The sequence below is a fragment of the Filicampus tigris genome, chromosome 17, assembly GCF_054856515.1.
Source record: "Filicampus tigris isolate MCC_2025a chromosome 17, RoL_Ftig_1.0, whole genome shotgun sequence".
NCBI lineage: Eukaryota > Metazoa > Chordata > Actinopteri > Syngnathiformes > Syngnathidae > Filicampus > Filicampus tigris.
In genome coordinates, this window is record NC_141233.1 from 543,049 (window position 1) to 559,856 (window position 16,808).

Genomic DNA, 16,808 nt, shown 5'->3' on the forward strand with positions numbered 1-16,808 from the left:
TGTCTTTTGGGGAATGACAAGCGAAAGTGAAAACAGCAGGATCTTTATAAATACTGTAGTTCATATTTTCTTAACACTTGTATTGACATCATTGGCTGTAAACATTTAACTTGGCATTCTTTTTTCGCTTGGTTCTTCTTTAGTGTATTGATGGAGATTGAAATTGAACCACCTTTTCTTTGATGCAAACATGGAGCCAACTCACTTCATGACGGCACATGCACACGGGGAAGGATGTCCAGTCGACATGGACGATGTAAAAGTCATGTGGGACGAGGGATGTGCCCTGAGGAATGCCAATGTGAAGAGGCCTGTGTAGCAGTGTAGCAGCTGGTAAATGGAAGCATACAGCAGGAGCTACAATTTAATCGGTACTTTAATCGGGACTTAAAGATAAATGTAAAATGGGATTTTGCTTGTGTAGTGCTTTTCCATCGTCAAGGCCCTCGAAGCGCTTTCAGACTCCTCATGCAGCATCAAGGGCAACTGGGGTTCCAGTATTTTTCTCACAGACATTTCAATCTGGTCACAAGAGCTCAGAAACAGCAACCTTCGGGCTGAGAAACTACCACTCTACCACCTAAGTTGTGCCGCCCCATAAGTATTCTCATTGTTTTCTTGTTAAAGCTTCTCTTGAGGTTTTTGTTGAGGAAACAACGGATGTGTGTTATCAAACTTGTTGTTTGGAAGCGGAACCAGAGTGACTGTGGAGGCTCGTAAGTTCTGCTTTTATGTTACAAACTGGGCTAAGTTTATGAAACCAACGTGATGATATTTCTAGGTGAGGTTCTTATCCTATTCTTGTTCAAACATCTTATGAGTTTTTGTTAAGGAAACAACTAATATGTGACAGGAGCCTATATTTTGGCAGTGGAACCAGAATTACAGTGGAGGACTCTAAGTGAAAAAAATAAATAAATGAGACCCTTACTTGTTTTGTCTTAGTTAAAAGCCGAGGCACAAACTTAGCGGGAGCATAGTTTGTATGTGTGAGCTTCACATTGTGTAAATGCGTACTCGATGTTTGGACGTGGAACCAGTTTGATTGTAGACCCTGGTAAATAGCAAAGTCCATTTGGTGGCTCAAATTACTGGAATGTCAGAATTTTTTTGTCATGTTTTTGCTTGGGTCAGAACATGAGTGGACCATTTTGTCCCAATGTGACCTTGAGGTACATCTTTTGTGTGTGAAACTTTCACATGCTTTTTCTCACAAACTTCATTTGATAGCTGAAAAAAACCTGACTAAAATGAGCCCAGAACCACGAGTCAAATTTTTCCTGACAGCAGAGGACAACAACCTTTTTGAAACCGAGAGTTGCTTTTTGGGTACTGATTAATGCAAAAGAGTGCCAGTTTGATACGTTCATCTGAAAAAAACAAAATCAATATAAATATAAAAATCAATAATAATGTCATTATCATATGGAGGGCTTGACATTATTTTTTGTTACTCACCAGTCAGGGTGGCTATTGGTTAATATGAGAATGTGGTTGGTGTTGGTTTAGGGGAGGACTTTGAACCATCCCTCTACAAACTTGAGGCCAGCAACCTGACGGCGTGTCTCGCCACCGGCTTCAGCCAACACAATGCCATGGAGAAGGCGGGAAAAGGACACACGTTCGAGGAGTCTCGTGCCGTGCGAATATCGGACGACTCACTGTACAACCAGGTGGCACTGCTGACAGCCGCACATAACGACACGTGCGAAGAAGGTGAGGAGGGTGGGGCTAGGACTCCAGTCAACTTAATGGAGTCACCATCTCATGTCACTTCCTGTTTTGCCGCCACAGGTGACGGTGGTGGACCAGGGCGGTGCCAGGACGCGTTGGTGCCAGGTGTGTGTTGACATGCAATCGGCGCAGCCAGTCGGATCGAGTTTAATAATGTGCATTGTCGTTGCCAGACACCAAGGTGAACCTCCTCTCCCTCACAGTTCTCGCCCTGCGCCTCGTCTTCGCCAAGACGCTCGCCATCAACTGTGTCATGGCGATGCGCCTGTGTTTTGGCGCACCAGAGTAGCCAGTGCCACGCCACCACCTTCCTCTTCCTCCTGTGCTTGTCTTAGAACTTGTAGGTTTTCTACATGAGCTATAAAAAGTGTCATTAAACCAACAGAAAGAAAAAATCAATAAAAGATTGTTGCTTTGTTGTTTTATTGATGATGAAAAGAGGCCATTGAGGTTCTCAGCACACATTCACAAATAATTTTCTGTTGATATTTTGATCTTAATTTAAATGCTAGCCCAAGTCATGGCTATTGGGCTAACAAAATGTTTATTACATTTCAGTGTGAGAATGTTGATGCATGTGATATTGTTTGTGTCTTTGCTGCTCTTTCCACAGGAAGCGGTCGCCATGACACCTGCATCACAGATGACAGCAGCGATGGTTTCTGTCTCAAACGCTTACTGGGGCAGGAAGTACCGAATGTGCATAGGAAATGGAGCTCGGGTATAATGGTATACGTAATCAATTTAATAATTTCCTCGTCATCATGATCTAAAAATTAGGCTTGGAATCGACAGGATTTTCCTTCAACAAGTTCATGGCCCCTGTTATAAATTCCTCATTACTGCTTTGTTTGCACATGCATTGTTTGCTGTTTAATTTGTGTGCTTTAGCACCAGGCATGTTTCGGGCAGCTAATGGGACCTCTTTGTTTTCGTTGATTTAAGTCGGGCATATTGTTGGACAGAAAAAGGGTCCTATCGAGCCCGTGGTCTGTTAGCCGTTAGCGATTAGCGGCGAACTCGTGCGGTTTATGCGGTGGTGTGTATGCGCCGCGATGAGCGAGCTGTTGTGTTCTGTGAAGTGGATTGAAGTGCGATTAAAGCCAATTGTTCTCTACCATCGTGTCCGGCCACGCTTTTGACTGGAGCGACTGTTTGGATGAGGTGCTCCTGCGAATCTCCCTATATTCACCGACAGTCCTAGCTCTCCGCAACATTGGTCCTTCGAGCCGGATTGCCTCACCCATATCAGCAAAATGGACGCGATGAGAACAACAGCGACTGATGACAAAGCAACAGTAAGGCCACGGCAGCTACCATCTTATCTTCAGGATTGAAACAGGCCCGGCCTCAAATATCGGAACACCACTGCCCCGGTACGGAGCCAACCTGTCCCGATGTAGGGCAACCCTCCGACCCTTGGGGGGAACTGCCACTCGATACACTACCTCCCCCACCCGCTCAAGGACCCTACACGGCCCGTCCCAATGACTGTCTAACTTAGGGCACCGTCCCTTCTTTCTTTTTGGTGTATACACCCAAACCAGCTCGTCGACCTGGAAGTTCCGCCCCTTGCTGCGTACGTCGTAGTTCCGCTTCTGCCGTGCACCAGCTTTCTCTAGCTGGTCCCGGGCGAAGACATGCGCTGCCTCCAAACGATCCTGCAGTCTCCGGGCATATTCCAACCCCGGCCGATCCTCGGGGCTGCCTGGTGGTCTGCCAAACGCCATCTCCGCTGGTGTCCGGATCTCCCGGCCAAGCATCAGCAGAGCAGGAGTACAGCTTGTGGAACTTTGGACAGCCAAACGATACGCCATCAACACCATTGGAATATGCTGGTCCCAATCACGTTGGCGCTCGGAGGTGAGGATGGCAAGCTGCTGCTGCATGGTGCGGTTAAAACGTTCAACTAAACCATCACTCTGCGGATGCAAAGGGGTGGTTCGCGTCTTCTGCATGTTCAAGCGTTCACAAAGGGCAGCAAAAACCTTGGACTCAAAATTTCTTCCTTGATCACTGTGGAGTATATCTGCAGTCCCAAACCGGCAGAACATGCCCTCCAACAGTGCATCCGCCACCGTCTCTGCCTCCTGATCTGGCAGTGCGTATGCCTCGGGCCACTTTGTGAAATAGTCCATCGCACACAGCACGTAACGGTTCCCTCTGTCCGTCACGGGAAAAGGACCCATAATGTCCACAGCAACCCGCTCCATGGGCGCCCCAACTCTCTGTTGCTGAAGCGGTGCATGCGATTGGTCTTGAGGGCCCTTGTAGGCCGCGCACTCATCACACCGCCGGCAAAAGTCCTCCACGTCCCGTCGATGCTGGCCCCAGTAAAACCCTTGTCGAAGCCGTCTGAGTGTCTTTGTGCTGCCAAAGTGTCCGGTACCCGTGCCCCCGTGGCATGCTCTCAGTACCGACTCTCTAAGAGCTCTGGGCACCACCACCTGCCACCTCTCCTCTCCGGTCGCTGGATCCTTCCACGCACGCTGCAGCACGCCATCCTTCATGCGTAAGAGAGCAAACTTGCTCCAAAGGCCCTTGGCGCCAACAGAGAGTCCCATCACTCCTTCCCAGGGTGGCCTCCTGCCACTCTGGACCCACTGTCGCACAGGGTTGAGATCACGATCCTCTTCCTGCTTGACAGCCCACTCTGCAATGTCCACAGCCTCCAGGATGCAGCACGATGGTCCAGCGGCAGTCGCCTCCCCACACAGCTCCAACTCCCTGGCATCCCACCGGTCGCAGTAGCCGCAGCCGCCAACAGCACATGGACGCCGGGAAAGGGCATCAGCATTGACGTGCTGAGCTCCAGCCCGATGTACCACAGTAAAGTGGAACGCCTGCAGCTCCTCCAGCCACCGTGCCACTTGGCCTTCTGGTTCCCTGAACGACATCAACCACTGCAGCGCAGCATGATCCGTCCTGATGGTGAACGGAACGCCACATAGGTAGTACTTGAAATGACGCGCAGCCAAAACAACTGCCAGCAGTTCACGTCTGGTGACACAGTATCGTCGTTCACTCTTATTGAAGATGCGGCTGAAGTAGGCCACCACTCGTTCACCTTCCGGCCCCACCTGTGACAACACCGCCCCCATGCCGACATTGCTAGCGTCCGTATCCAGCACAAAAGACAAGGCTGGATCAGGTGGAGTGAGAACAGGAGCATTGATGAGGGCATTTTTCAGGCTGGAAAATGCCTCCTGACAGTCCGGCGTCCACAAAAAGGGTTGGTTGCCCTGAAGAAGCCGGAACAAGGGCGCCCCGATGCAAGAAAATCCTCTCACGAACTGTCTGTAATATGAGGAAAGCCCCAAAAAACTCTTAAGCTGCTTCTGATCTTTTGGGGCTGGCCAGTCTTTGATGGCGCTGACCTTCTCCTCCAGTGTGCTGATGCCGTCTCCATTCACTCGGTGACCCAGGAACTCCACCTCTCGCCGCATAAAGTGGCACTTTTCTGGGTGCAGTTTCAGTCCAGCCGCAGCAATTCTACCCAGCACCAGCCTTAGAGACTCCAACGCAGTCTGGAAGGACTCACCGTGGACGAGGACATCGTCCAAATACACCAAGCATTCTTGCCGCGGAATGTTCGAGAGCACTGTGTCCATCAAGCGCTCGAACGTTCCTGGTGCATTGCAGAGTCCAAAACTCATTACTTTAAACTGCCAGTGTCCTCTGGGGGTGCAGAACGCTGTCTTAGGTCTGGACTCGGCGGTGAGGGGGACCTGCCAGTAGCCACTGCGCAGGTCGAGCGATGAGAACCACGCAGACCCAGAGACCAGATCCAACGTCTCATCTATCCGCGGGAGCGGGTAGCAGTCCTTTCTTGTCACTTTATTGAGCGGCCTGTAGTCCACACAGAACCGCGGTCTGGTACTTTTCTTTCTGGGAACCATGACCACGCCAGACGCCCACGGGCTGTCGGAAGGCTCTATAATTCCCGCCTCAAGCATAGCACGGACCTCCTGATCTGCAGCCTCCTGCTGGGCCAAAGGCAGGCGTCGGGGCCGCACCTTAACTGGTCGCGCGTCCCCGGTGTCGATGTGGTGCTCAACCAAGTGAGTGAGGCCCACCTCATTCTCACTGAGGGCAAAAATGCTCTCAAAGTCCCACAGCACCTGCCACAGCTGCTCCCGCTGCTCGACATCCAAGCCATCACAGTTCTTTTCCCAGATGAACCGTATCGCCTCTGCCCGGTTCTCTGCTAGGCGACCCGGGGTTACATTCCATGGCATGGCTGGGCTGGCCGACACTGCCCCCCCCCAAGGGTCGTCCGTCACGGGGCGAGCGAACTCTACCCGATCTACTGTCGGTCGCTGTGAGGTCGACTCCGGTAGCCCCAACTGGGAACAAGTCCAGGTGGGGTGAGCGAACTCTACCCGATCTACCGTCGACTGCCTAGGAGCTGGTGCTGCAGCTACCTTGGTCGGGCTGGGTAGCATCATCCCCACCTGCAGCTTGTCTGCTGCAGGGTCAGCAGTGTTGATGATTACCCCCGAAGTACCCCGTTGAGACGCCGGAACTAGCCCCACACGCTGACCATTCGGCAGGTTGAGCACCACAGCTCCCAAATCCACCACAACTTTTGCAGCTTTCAAAAAGTCCCGACCCAGAATACATGGGTCACTCACGTCCGCCACCCAAGCTGAGTGAGTTGTCGACAAACCCCCCAAAACAAACACAAATGTCCCTCTGCCTCTCATGGGGGCCGTTTCACCGGTCACTGTCCTCAGTTTTGTAAAGGTCGATTCTAAGACGGTTCCCACTGGAACGACGTCAGGCCTCACAATCGTGGCTGAGGACCCAGTGTCCACCAGGGCTGTACAAGAAGTGTCCCCAATCTGCACGCGAACATGACTGGGGTCCCCCACGTCTGTCCATCCCACCGTTACAACGGTCTCATCCTGGACATGAGGGTCCCTGCTCATAGCGCCAGCACATGCAGGTTGCACCTCCCGGTTAACGACTGGAGGGGTCCGCGTCATCCGGGCTACACGGACCCTTTTTCGTTTCCCTGCTGATTTAGCATCTTTGGGCAGCGCCGCAGAAGGTGACCTGGCTGTCCACACCCCCAGCAGACAACAGGGCGTGCACGCCGGCCACTTCCATCCTCATGCTGTGCTGAGCGAGTATTAATGGCACACACCAGCTCCTCCACCCATGCCGGTCTGCGCTCCTCCCCTTCCGGGAACGACGTTGCCGAAACGGGACAGTTTGGTGTCTGCAGCGCCCCCTTGGCTGCAATCTCCCTCTCCGTGGCGAGAGCAAGCGCGTCTCCCAGGGCTGCTGGGTGAGCAAGCTGGACATGCAGCCGCAGCTCATCTGGTCTGAGGGCTTGGATGAACTGATCACGTATCAGTTCATTTTGTATCTCATTTGGCATTCCAGCATACGCGCGCCGACCCAGGCTCTCGATCTCATGCGCGAGATAACGGAGCGGCTCCCCCGGATGTCGATCACGGTGCTTGAACTCACAGCGCAGGGAGTCTCTCAAATTAAACTCCCCAAAGCGCCTCTGCAAAGCACCCACCAGCGCGCTGTAATCAAGTCTCTCTTCGGGGCTCAGCAGCAGCAGACAGGATGTGGCATCCTCCGTCAGCGAAAGCGCCAACTGCACCGCTTTCGTCTTCTTTGGCCAATGCGCGGCATCAGCCACCAACTCGAACTGTGCTCTATAAGCCTCCCAACTTCCCTTTCCGGAGAATTTAAGTGCCTTCATAGCGGGCCACGCGAGGTCCAGAGCACCGCCATGCACGTTCACATTCTCGTCCGCGGCGGCAGCTGTCGCTCCGTCTTAGCGTAACCCCGTTTTTGCGGGCTCACGCTCATCTTGGCGCGGAACAGCAGCGTTATGCCGGCCGCACTCGGTGCAACTTGACTCAGGCATATCAATCACGCACGGCACGGCTTCTTCTTTCACCTTTCGTCGAATAAGGGGATCGCCGAACATCCTCAAAGCCGAGCGTGCGACGAGTGAATCCGAAACTTCTGACACCAAATGTAATGCCCCTCGAAGTGGTCAAAGATGCACACAGTCGCGGATGCAGTCTGATCGTCGTTTTTAATCACAGATCGTAACGGAGAACAGTACACATTCACACAAGAGCTGCTGGTGGCCACAACTCACGCCCATGCGCTCAATCATCCACACGCTCTCTCCCTCAACTTCCCTCCTAAACTCCTTGTCCCCTCGCTATGACGTCACTCACTACCCATAGGCCCAGCCAGCACATGCACAAAACAAGGAACAGATATTACACTATAAATGCCAGTGCACAGCGGCTGCAGTCACTCAGCCTACAGACCAGGTCTGTTAGTCAAGAGGGCCAGCTATTCCCAGCACTCGGGCGCCCGTTTTGTCATTCGCCAACAACAGCAGCCAATAAGATGAATGAGTGGAATACAGCACCACAAGTTAGCACACCTCCTAACTTGCCGACGATGTATGGAAGGCCCCCATCTCCTGCTTTAAGTGAATGCGACCTGCAAAGTCACTGCTCCACAGATTACTCTCTCGGTGAGCCCGACTTTCCCGCTTCACAGCAACTAGGACAAGTTCACTCAAGTCGTTACCGTGACCAAATTACCATGCTAACTCACTCCCTTCCAGCAACATTAACATCCACAACGCAATTTAGTGCAGCTCCCAAGCAGCCACTTCCCACGATAACAAGCATATTACAGCCACCAGTGTCTACGTTATACCAACCCACCTATCAAATAATGTATCCAACGGTGACAGCCGCAAGCATCCAGTATAGCAGCCCAGCTCCACAGATATCAATTCAATACCAGCCTAGGCAGGCAGTCCCCGCCTATCCAGCATATCAGCCGTCTTCAGCTGTGATAACGCCAACTTGTCCACCCCTGGCTCTATCTGCACCATATTACCAGATTTCACACCCCCCTCCTGTACTGCCACAACCTCTGTACCAGTCTTCACCAGCTGTAACTGCGCAGCTGGCGTTGCAGCAGCAAAGTCACCAGTCAGGTCCACCTCTACAACCTGTCTACCACCCGATGCACATTATGGCCAATCCAGCTCCGCAAGTGCACAATGCCTCTCTGCCACAGCACACCATGCCGTAATCCTCAAGCAGTTTCTTCCTGCCAAAGCAGCCTGTTCCTGTACCCGAGTTGCCAAAGTTGGTTCGTGACAGCGAGAGGGAGTTCACTGACCTCAAGGTGGCGCTAGATCACCTCCTTGAGCCCCATACAGAGCTTTCAGAGCACTACAAGTACCGCGTACTCATGGAGCACTTGGTTCTGGATGAAGGTAAGATAATAGCTCAGTCCTGCCGGCATTATGCCCAGCCTTACACTGCTGCGATGGAGGCATTACAGCGCCAGTATGGACAACCTCATCAACTCGCACAGAGTGAGATCGCTGCAATTCTAAATTCCCCTGATGTTAAATCAGGAGATGTAACAGCCTTCCAAAACTTCTCCCTCAGCGTTAACTTGCTAGTAGGAATGCTGACATCATTGGAGGGACCGGATGGGACAGAAACAAAGTCGACTGGTCATGTTGACAGACTGCTTAGTAAGCTGCCAAAACACATGAGAGAGTTTTGTAGAGCACCTCCAATCACAAGGCCGTCTCAACACAAACCAACTCAACCCTTACAACCTCATGGACCTCTCCAACTGGCTGAAAGTCAAGGCAGAAGCGCAAAGGCTTTCGGCTAAAATGGCACAGCGCCACCGTCCCGGAGAGCCCCATGCATCCAAAAGGGAAAGATACGCTCCTGCTTCCAAGCATCGAGTAAAATCTGTGTCTGTGTACCATGGTTCCGATACCACCAAACCTGATGACAGTCATCCTACAGTGGCGAACCGTTCTGCTACCAGTTCACCAAAGTCCAAGAAGTTATGCCTCTTCTGCAAGAGTACTGAACACTATTTGTCACAGTGCACCGACATCGTACAGCGCCCAACAGAGGAAGTCAAAAAGTGGCTCGAACGTAGTAAGCGCTGTTGTAAGTGTGGAAGGACTAATCATCTACCTGAGGCTTGTACTTTGAAGAAGCCATGTAGAGAGTGCCAAGAGATTCATCTAAGTGTTCTTCACGATGTGGCCAAGTCGGACTCACGTGTTTACCTCATCACTCCACGCGGCCAAGCAGCATTCGGCGACGGCAAGCAGGGAAGGAAGGTGTACCTTAAGGTGGTCCCCATCACAATAAGTAATGGACGCAGATCGGTGCGGACACATGCCATTCTGGATGATGGGGCTGAACGAACGATAATCCTACAGGATGCTGCTCAGAGGCTAGGCCTCAAGGGTCAAACATGGCAGGTCCCACCCTCGGTCCATCTCTCATCGGTGTCCTCCTGAGATTTCGTCAGTATGCGGTGGCCATCAGCGGGGATATTCAAGCAATGTTCCACCAGGTCCGCCTCCTGCCTGATGATCAGCCACTTCTGAGATTCATTTGGAGGAATCTGCAACGTAACCGGCAACCTGATGTCTACCAGTGGAATGTCCTGCCATTTGGGACGACTAGCAGCCCCTGCTGCGCCACCTTTGCACTGCAAAGACATGCTAAAGACCACATAGAAGGTAATGAAGACATTCTGCAGTCCATCGAACAGTGCTTCTATGTGGACAACTGCCTGCAGAGTCTCTCAACAACTGAGGCAGCAAAGCTTCTCATTGACAAGTTACGGCAGGTCCTCGCTTCAGGCGGGTTCAAGATTCGGCAATGGGCGAGTAACATTTCAGCAGTTGTGGCTCATTTACCATCTTCGGCCCGCTCAGAGAGCACAGAGCGGTGGCTTGCAGAGAAGAGCCCTGACTCTCAAGAGCCAGCACTCGGCTTACGGTGGCATTGTCCAACTGACCAACTGGGGTTCCGAGCCAAACCTTCCGAGAGCCACCCACTCACGATGCGACACGTTTATAAAGTGCTAGCCCGCCAATACGACCCCCTTGGCATCATCATTCCCTACACAACAAGGGCAAAGGTTCTTGTTCAGAAATTGTGGTCGAAGAAGAGGAGCTGGGATGATCCAAACCTACCTTCTGAGATCATTGCAGCCTGGTCGAACTGGGAGAGTGAGCTTCCTGAACTGGCAAAGGTGTGGATTCCCCGAACATACGCTCCATTGGAAGTCGCCACTGATGCCACGGAATATACACTCCACGTTTTCTGTGATGCCTCGGAGCAGGCGTATGGCTCAGTCGCCTATCTTGCCACAACAATTAACGACCAAATCCATGTCTCCTTCGTCATGGCCAGGTCTAGAGTAGCCCCGAAGCGCCAACAGTCGATGCCACGTCTGGAGCTCTGCGCAGCCCTAACAGGAGCTCAGTTGTCTTCACTGATCCATCGAGAGCTCACTATCCACATCAAAGAGACCTATCTCTGGACCAACTCAACTACAGTCCTGACTTGGCTGACATCTGAGTCTTGCAGGTTCAAGGTATTTGTTGGGACCAGGGTCTCTGAAATCCAAGACCTGATTGCTTCCCACGCCTGGCGGTACGTGAACACTACGAACAATCCGGCTGACGACTTGACGAGGGCTAAGACCCTGATGGAGCTGGTCAAGCCAAACCTTTGGATCTAAGGCCCTGCATTCCTTCGCTCTCCACCACGCAATTGGCCTCAAGCCCCAGACTCAGTTAACCCTGTCGACTCCCTGGAGCTCAAGCAGAGCGTTTTCTGTGGCCTTGTGCAGATCTGCCCTCCAGATATGGTTCCTTACATTGCACAGTTCAGCACCTGGGTTGACTTGTTGGAAGCCACACAACAGTTGTTTCACGGGGCGGCTGCAGATTTGTCAGACCCTTCTTCTACTACACGCCAGGCAGAGGTCCACCTATTCAAGTCCAGCCAAGCCGAGAGCTTCCCTGATGACGTCAAGCGCCTCACATCGGGTAAGCCTGTCTCTCCCAGCAGCAGGTTGAGCTCACTAGCACCAGAGTTGGACCCTGAATCCGGTCTTATTCGAGTTGGAGGATGACTCAGGCATATCGAGTCCGGTCCTACTGACATTCACCCAGTCGTGCTTGATCCCAGCCATGCTGTTACAAGACTCCTCATCAAAGACACGGATGCTCGTTTGCTCCACCCAGTCAGACCCGTCAGTCCCGATTTACATAATAACTGAGCTATTCTGGGGGCGGCTGTTATAAATTCCTCATTACTGCTTTGTTTGCACATGCATTGTTTGCTGTTTAATTTGTGTGCTTTAGCACCAGGCATGTTTCGGGCAGCTAATGGGTCCTCTTTGTTTTCGTTGATTTAAGTCGGTCATATTGTTGGACAGAAAAAGGGTCCTATCGAGCCCGTGGTCTGTTAGCCGTTAGCGATTAGCGGCGAACTCGTGCAGTTTATGCGGTGGTGTGTATGCGCCGCAATGAGAGAGCTGTTGTGTTCTGTGAAGTGGATTGAAGTGCGATTAAAGCCAATTGTTCTCTACCATCGTGTCCGGCCACGCTTTTGACTGGAGCGACTGTTTGGATGAGGTGCTCCTGCGAATCTCCCTATATTCACCGACAGTCCTAGCTCTCCGCAACAGCCCCAAAATACTGGTCACTGAGTGGCCTTTTGCTGTTTGTTTGCTTACAATTATGGGTTGCATTCAAGATACACGGCTGCGTCTTTGGTTGGTAAACATGCAGCGTGAATCTGAATTTTGTACGGATTGTCAAGTTTCTGTCAAAAATTGATAGATTTAGAACATAACTTTTTGCAACATGGCTAATAATGCTGGGGACGGCACGGTGATCGACTGGTTAGCACGTCCGCCTCACAGTTCAGAGGTCGTGGGTTCGATCCCGACTCCGGCCTCCCTGTGTGGAGTTTGCATGTTCTCCCCATGTTCTTGTGAGTGCGGATGTTTGTCTCTGTGTGCCCTGCGATTGGCTGGCATCCAATTCAGGGTGTCCCCCGCCTACTGCCCGAAGACAGCTGGTATAGGCTCCAGCACTCCCCGCGACCCTTGTGAGGATAAGCGGTATAGATGGATGGATGGATGGATGGATGGATGGCTAATAATGCCATATTCCTGTTCTGTGTGAACAAATTCAACCAGATATATTGTGTTGTCTCACTTTCTATATTAGCGAGTGTGCCCTTTGTTAGCTTGTCAGTCAAGTAGCTCTGCCGTACACGGTTTGGTTATCTTGCTTGTTCTGCCCTCCAAGTTCCTGCTTTTTTTCAAAACCACGGCCTCGTAACATGAGACATAGCGGTTTTGAGATGGCTTCCTAAAGAATAGAATAGTACTCATGAAACCAATTTGTAAGTCAGCTTTCCAAACTCTGAAACAAGCCACGACTTCCACGCAAATCCTTAAATTTCTTTAGGTAATCTATCGGTTCTATTGTCTCATTTTGGTCAACGTGATCACACCAGAGGCTACCGTAATGCTGCGTATAGCTTGCACTCAGTTTGTGACAGTGGCCTGTGGGATTAATGTAAATAGTAAATGAAGTTTGCTCATGAGCGAACTATGCTCCCTCACTGACTCAAACGAATCCATCTTCAGTCAATCTTGTCACCAGCCTTCCAAAGGGAAACTTTGGTGAGCTTAACATTGGCACTATAATATATATAATAGGTTTGCTTGTAAAAATGACATTAGTACCAAAATGCCCCCCTCAAAAGACTGTCTAGTGATTTAAGGTCTTTTTTTGTGATTATGTTTACGACAAATTTCCCCACCCAAAAAAGGGGCGTGGCTTATGTTATGTTTTTGGTCTCAATGGTCTACGTCACGCGAGGAAGGCATTCGTGTAATATTGCTCGCTTTGACAGTTCTGTTGTCTAAAACGGTGTCTGATTGATTAGTACTCTTGTCCACTTCAACCTGTGAAAGTATAAAAGTGTTCTGCACAATAGTTTGAATTTATTGATATAAAACATGATCTCATCATGCTCACCTCCACAAAATCAAAAATACCGTGGCGATTGCTTCCACTTTCACAAGCTGAAGCGGACAAGAGCATGAATGCGCACTCGAACCCCGACTGGTTAAATTTCGGACATTTAGCGACACTAAACTCGTGTCTCAGGAGGGAAAGAGACGTGGCTTGCAGCAGCAGCAGGCAGATTGGAGCCCCCCGCTTCCCTCCCCGGTTAAAGGTAGGATTGGGACAGGGAATAGCAACAACTCGTTTCAGGTCGTTCCAAATTGGACAGCGGGTTGTAAGCCGAAAATCTGGGGCATTCCTCATCCAAATAAATGTGCATGTCTCATTTCTCAATTATACATTTATCTGTCGCTAACACCAAATCAATTGTTGTACCAGATGAATCAGTTATCTTAATGGGTTCTTTTATTAACTGAGTGAGGTTAGTGTTAGAACAAAAAATTAAGAGTGCCTTGAACATGAAATTATCTTTATCTGAAACATCAGTGTTCACATCTCCAAATAAACAGACTTCCCTGGTGAAAAACTCATCAGACCTATAAAATACCTCCTCTAAACAAGAGTAAAAATCCCTTTGCTCAGGCGGGTCTAAAACAGACGCCTATTAACATGGGTTTGCTTTTAGGAAATAAAATATCAACCCAAACCGCTGTCATCATTTAAATCTGATCTTGGGTGTGGTCACATGACTGCGTCACTCATTTACACACACCAGTCCAGTCCATACTGTACTGCACTGTTAACATAACTACAGAAAGGAGGGGAGGAAACTAATATATATGCAGTATTGCAGTATTAGAACAGATAAAGTAAGTAGCAGATATGAAGCTCACTACAGAGCAGCGCAAATATAAAATCCTCCTCAGTGAGTCACAAAGTACATTTTAGGTCCATTGGCCTACAATGATACAAGCCAATACATTCTTCTAGTACAGACGCAACGTGTTTCTCACACTGAGTTGCAGTTCTGCTACAATGTGACCCATTTACTCCTGTGAGGCCACGCCCACAGTGTAATTTATGACATGAGAAGGGTGCAGGAGTTTTTGTGCAGGCACACCAGTAGATGTGTCAGCGTGGGCTGCAGGGCGCAGTAGAAGACCCCTGAGTCGCTGGGCTTCACACGCTCGATTTGCAGAGGAGCTTGCCGGGCACTGGTGTTTATGCTGCAGCGAAACCTGTCACCGTACTTTTCCGCCGTCTTGCCCTGACCGATCTTAAATCGGCTCAGGACGAACTCGGGCGCTGCATTCGCTTCTTGTTTGTACCAGAAGATGTAGTCGTTGCTCCCTGATATGTCGTAGCTGCAGTCCAGCGTCACTGTTGCTCCCTCCACTGCGGAGACTTCCCATGCCGGCTGGTGCACCGTCTGGCCGCCGGCTTCCGGTTAGAGGGCAGAAAAGGTGGTCAGAAATCAGTCGAAAGTGGCAGTGCCTCCACATGTTGACCTGGCATAACCTTACCAAGGCTCCAAGCAGCCATCAGCACACATACACTTACAAGCACACGACTCATGTCTGCACTCAAAGTCTGCATGAATGCTGACTTGTAGCTAAGGAGGCGGGGCCTTCACTTCCTGTTGCAGTGGCATCACACATGCACATTGTAAGTCGGGCGTTGCTGTGAGGAGAAGAAGAGTGACACCCTGAGTCGCAGCAGCGCACTGTGGTTCAAACATGTCTGTCGACAGACGTATATACAAAATTGCTGGTTCTGTTGGTAAAGAAAATCCTGCAGTGGTGGCAGAAATAATCTGAAAGTGATATAACTTAAATTTGTATGTATTTTTTTGTTTATTAATCATATATGATATATATCAATCCCGTGCCCTCCCGGTCAGAAGCCATTTCCACTGCGCATGAATATGAAGGCTGCAAAAAGTATATAAAAAGAAAAAATCTACTAAAAACTGCATGATGACTACTTAAGCATTCCTAGTATTCTTTTCTAATGCCCAGTGTGACTCCCTAACTCGCCAACTAACTTTAAGATCACTACAAACGCCGACAACACTTGAAAAGCGGAGCAACGTCTCCAGTGTTATGAAGCACCGATACGTTGAATGACCCAATGAAATCCTCATTGGCTTAAACACTATCAGAAGCACTGACCCTCAAATGCAAATGACATGAACGCGTATGAATTTCCAACAGCCTTTTATCTTCCTTTCAGCCTGTGTCTTGGTTGCCCACCTTCCAGTGTTTTTTTTTTTCTTCTCTATATTTTCATATCAATGTAATCACCCCAAAGCCTTCAGACTCAGGACTGCTGGCCTATGACACATACACACCTTCAGAATGTTTTTTTTTTTTGTTTTTTTTTTTAAACCATCAGAATTCTATGGTGGAAACTCGCATACTCTTGGTATGGCACCCGAATTATCACCTATATTCAGAGTATTGTTTTAACCCCAAGTATATTCTAAAATATGTTCAATTCAATTTATTTCAGTAAAATTATGGCTTCTCTCCAGTCAGCACTGAGTGTAAAGCAACAATTGATTCATAAGTGTCTTCTCCACCTCCAAACGAATCCATTATAAGTGACAATGAGTCTGTGATCAAGGATTTCTTCACATGTCCTTATCAAGCATTCGTATTGACATAATGGATATTGGTAAGCTATTCCTGCTTTTTCTGACAGACATTTCTTACATTTCCATTGTTTTTCTTTGTTTCTTTTTCTTTTTTGTATTTCTTTTTTAAACAGCTTTTCTTTATTTAACTCACTTGAATACAAAATGGCTCTAGGAAAGTTGTCCCTCTACGAGATGGAAGTGTTGTGAGTTCAGGAGCAGGAAATGTTTTTGTAATGAGAATGTGGCATGTGTGTCACTGTGGCTCTCACAGCACAGTAGTACACTGCAGAGTGCTCAAGTGTCGCGTTCTTGATGTGCAGTTGCACTCGCTTCCTGTCACTTCCTATGCTCGCCGACATTCCTGGCATGGCACTTAACAGGCTGCCGCTTCCCAATACGGAAAGCAGGAAGTGTGGCGCTTGTCCAGGAAGTTGTTGGTACCAAAAGAAATAATCAGAAGCAGTAGCCTCTCTGGTGTAAATGTATGCCAGTGTGAACTGTCTGCCTTTTAATGCCAACACTTGACTCGTGACCGCCACAAGCTCTTCACCGCTGGTGCCTGAAGGATGAAACAAACAAGTTTGAGCATTCAGTTACCTCTACACGATG

The 16,808-nt window shown here is 49.7% G+C and overlaps 1 protein-coding gene and 1 gene segment (V, D, J or C); one reads left to right on the forward strand and one right to left on the reverse strand.

Annotated features, from left to right (window-relative positions):
* Window positions 1-414: 414 nt before the first annotated feature.
* On the forward strand, window positions 415-2,983 carry LOC147132794 (uncharacterized). 3 transcript variants are annotated; one of them, XR_015081807.1, is made up of 5 exons: window positions 415-1,057; window positions 1,510-1,716; window positions 1,795-1,839; window positions 1,908-2,074; window positions 2,348-2,983. XR_015081807.1 is itself a non-coding variant. In XM_086012096.1 (4 exons), exons 1-4 carry the CDS (start codon window positions 1,021-1,023, stop codon window positions 2,021-2,023), a joined length of 405 nt encoding a protein of 134 aa, XP_085868222.1. In that variant the 5' UTR covers window positions 415-1,020; the 3' UTR covers window positions 2,024-2,170. The 3 variants fall into 3 exon arrangements, 2 of the variants coding, with proteins under 2 accessions (XP_085868222.1, XP_085868223.1); XM_086012096.1 differs by lacking the exon at window positions 2,348-2,983 and having other exon boundaries at window positions 1,908-2,170; XM_086012097.1 differs by lacking the exon at window positions 2,348-2,983 and having other exon boundaries at window positions 415-781; window positions 1,908-2,168.
* Window positions 2,984-14,050: 11,067 nt separating this feature from the next.
* LOC147132795 (T cell receptor alpha variable 12-2-like) lies at window positions 14,051-15,303 on the reverse strand. The segment is given in 2 exon segments: window positions 14,051-15,001; window positions 15,085-15,303. Coding segments are annotated over 2 exon segments (435 nt in total).
* Between the last annotated feature and the right edge of the window lie 1,505 nt (window positions 15,304-16,808).

What these genes read in the sequence shown, in the direction of transcription:
- LOC147132794 (XM_086012096.1), top strand. Translation starts at nt 1,021, where the DNA reads ATGTTTGGACGTGGAACCAGTTTGATTGTAGACCCTG. An exon ending in CAGTTTGATTGTAGACCCTG is followed by an intron (nt 1,058 to 1,509) that starts GTAAATAGCAAA and finishes GTGTTGGTTTAG; the next exon opens with GGGAGGACTTTGAACCATCC. An exon ending in CCAGGACGCGTTGGTGCCAG is followed by an intron (nt 1,840 to 1,907) that starts GTGTGTGTTGAC and finishes TGTCGTTGCCAG; the next exon opens with ACACCAAGGTGAACCTCCTC.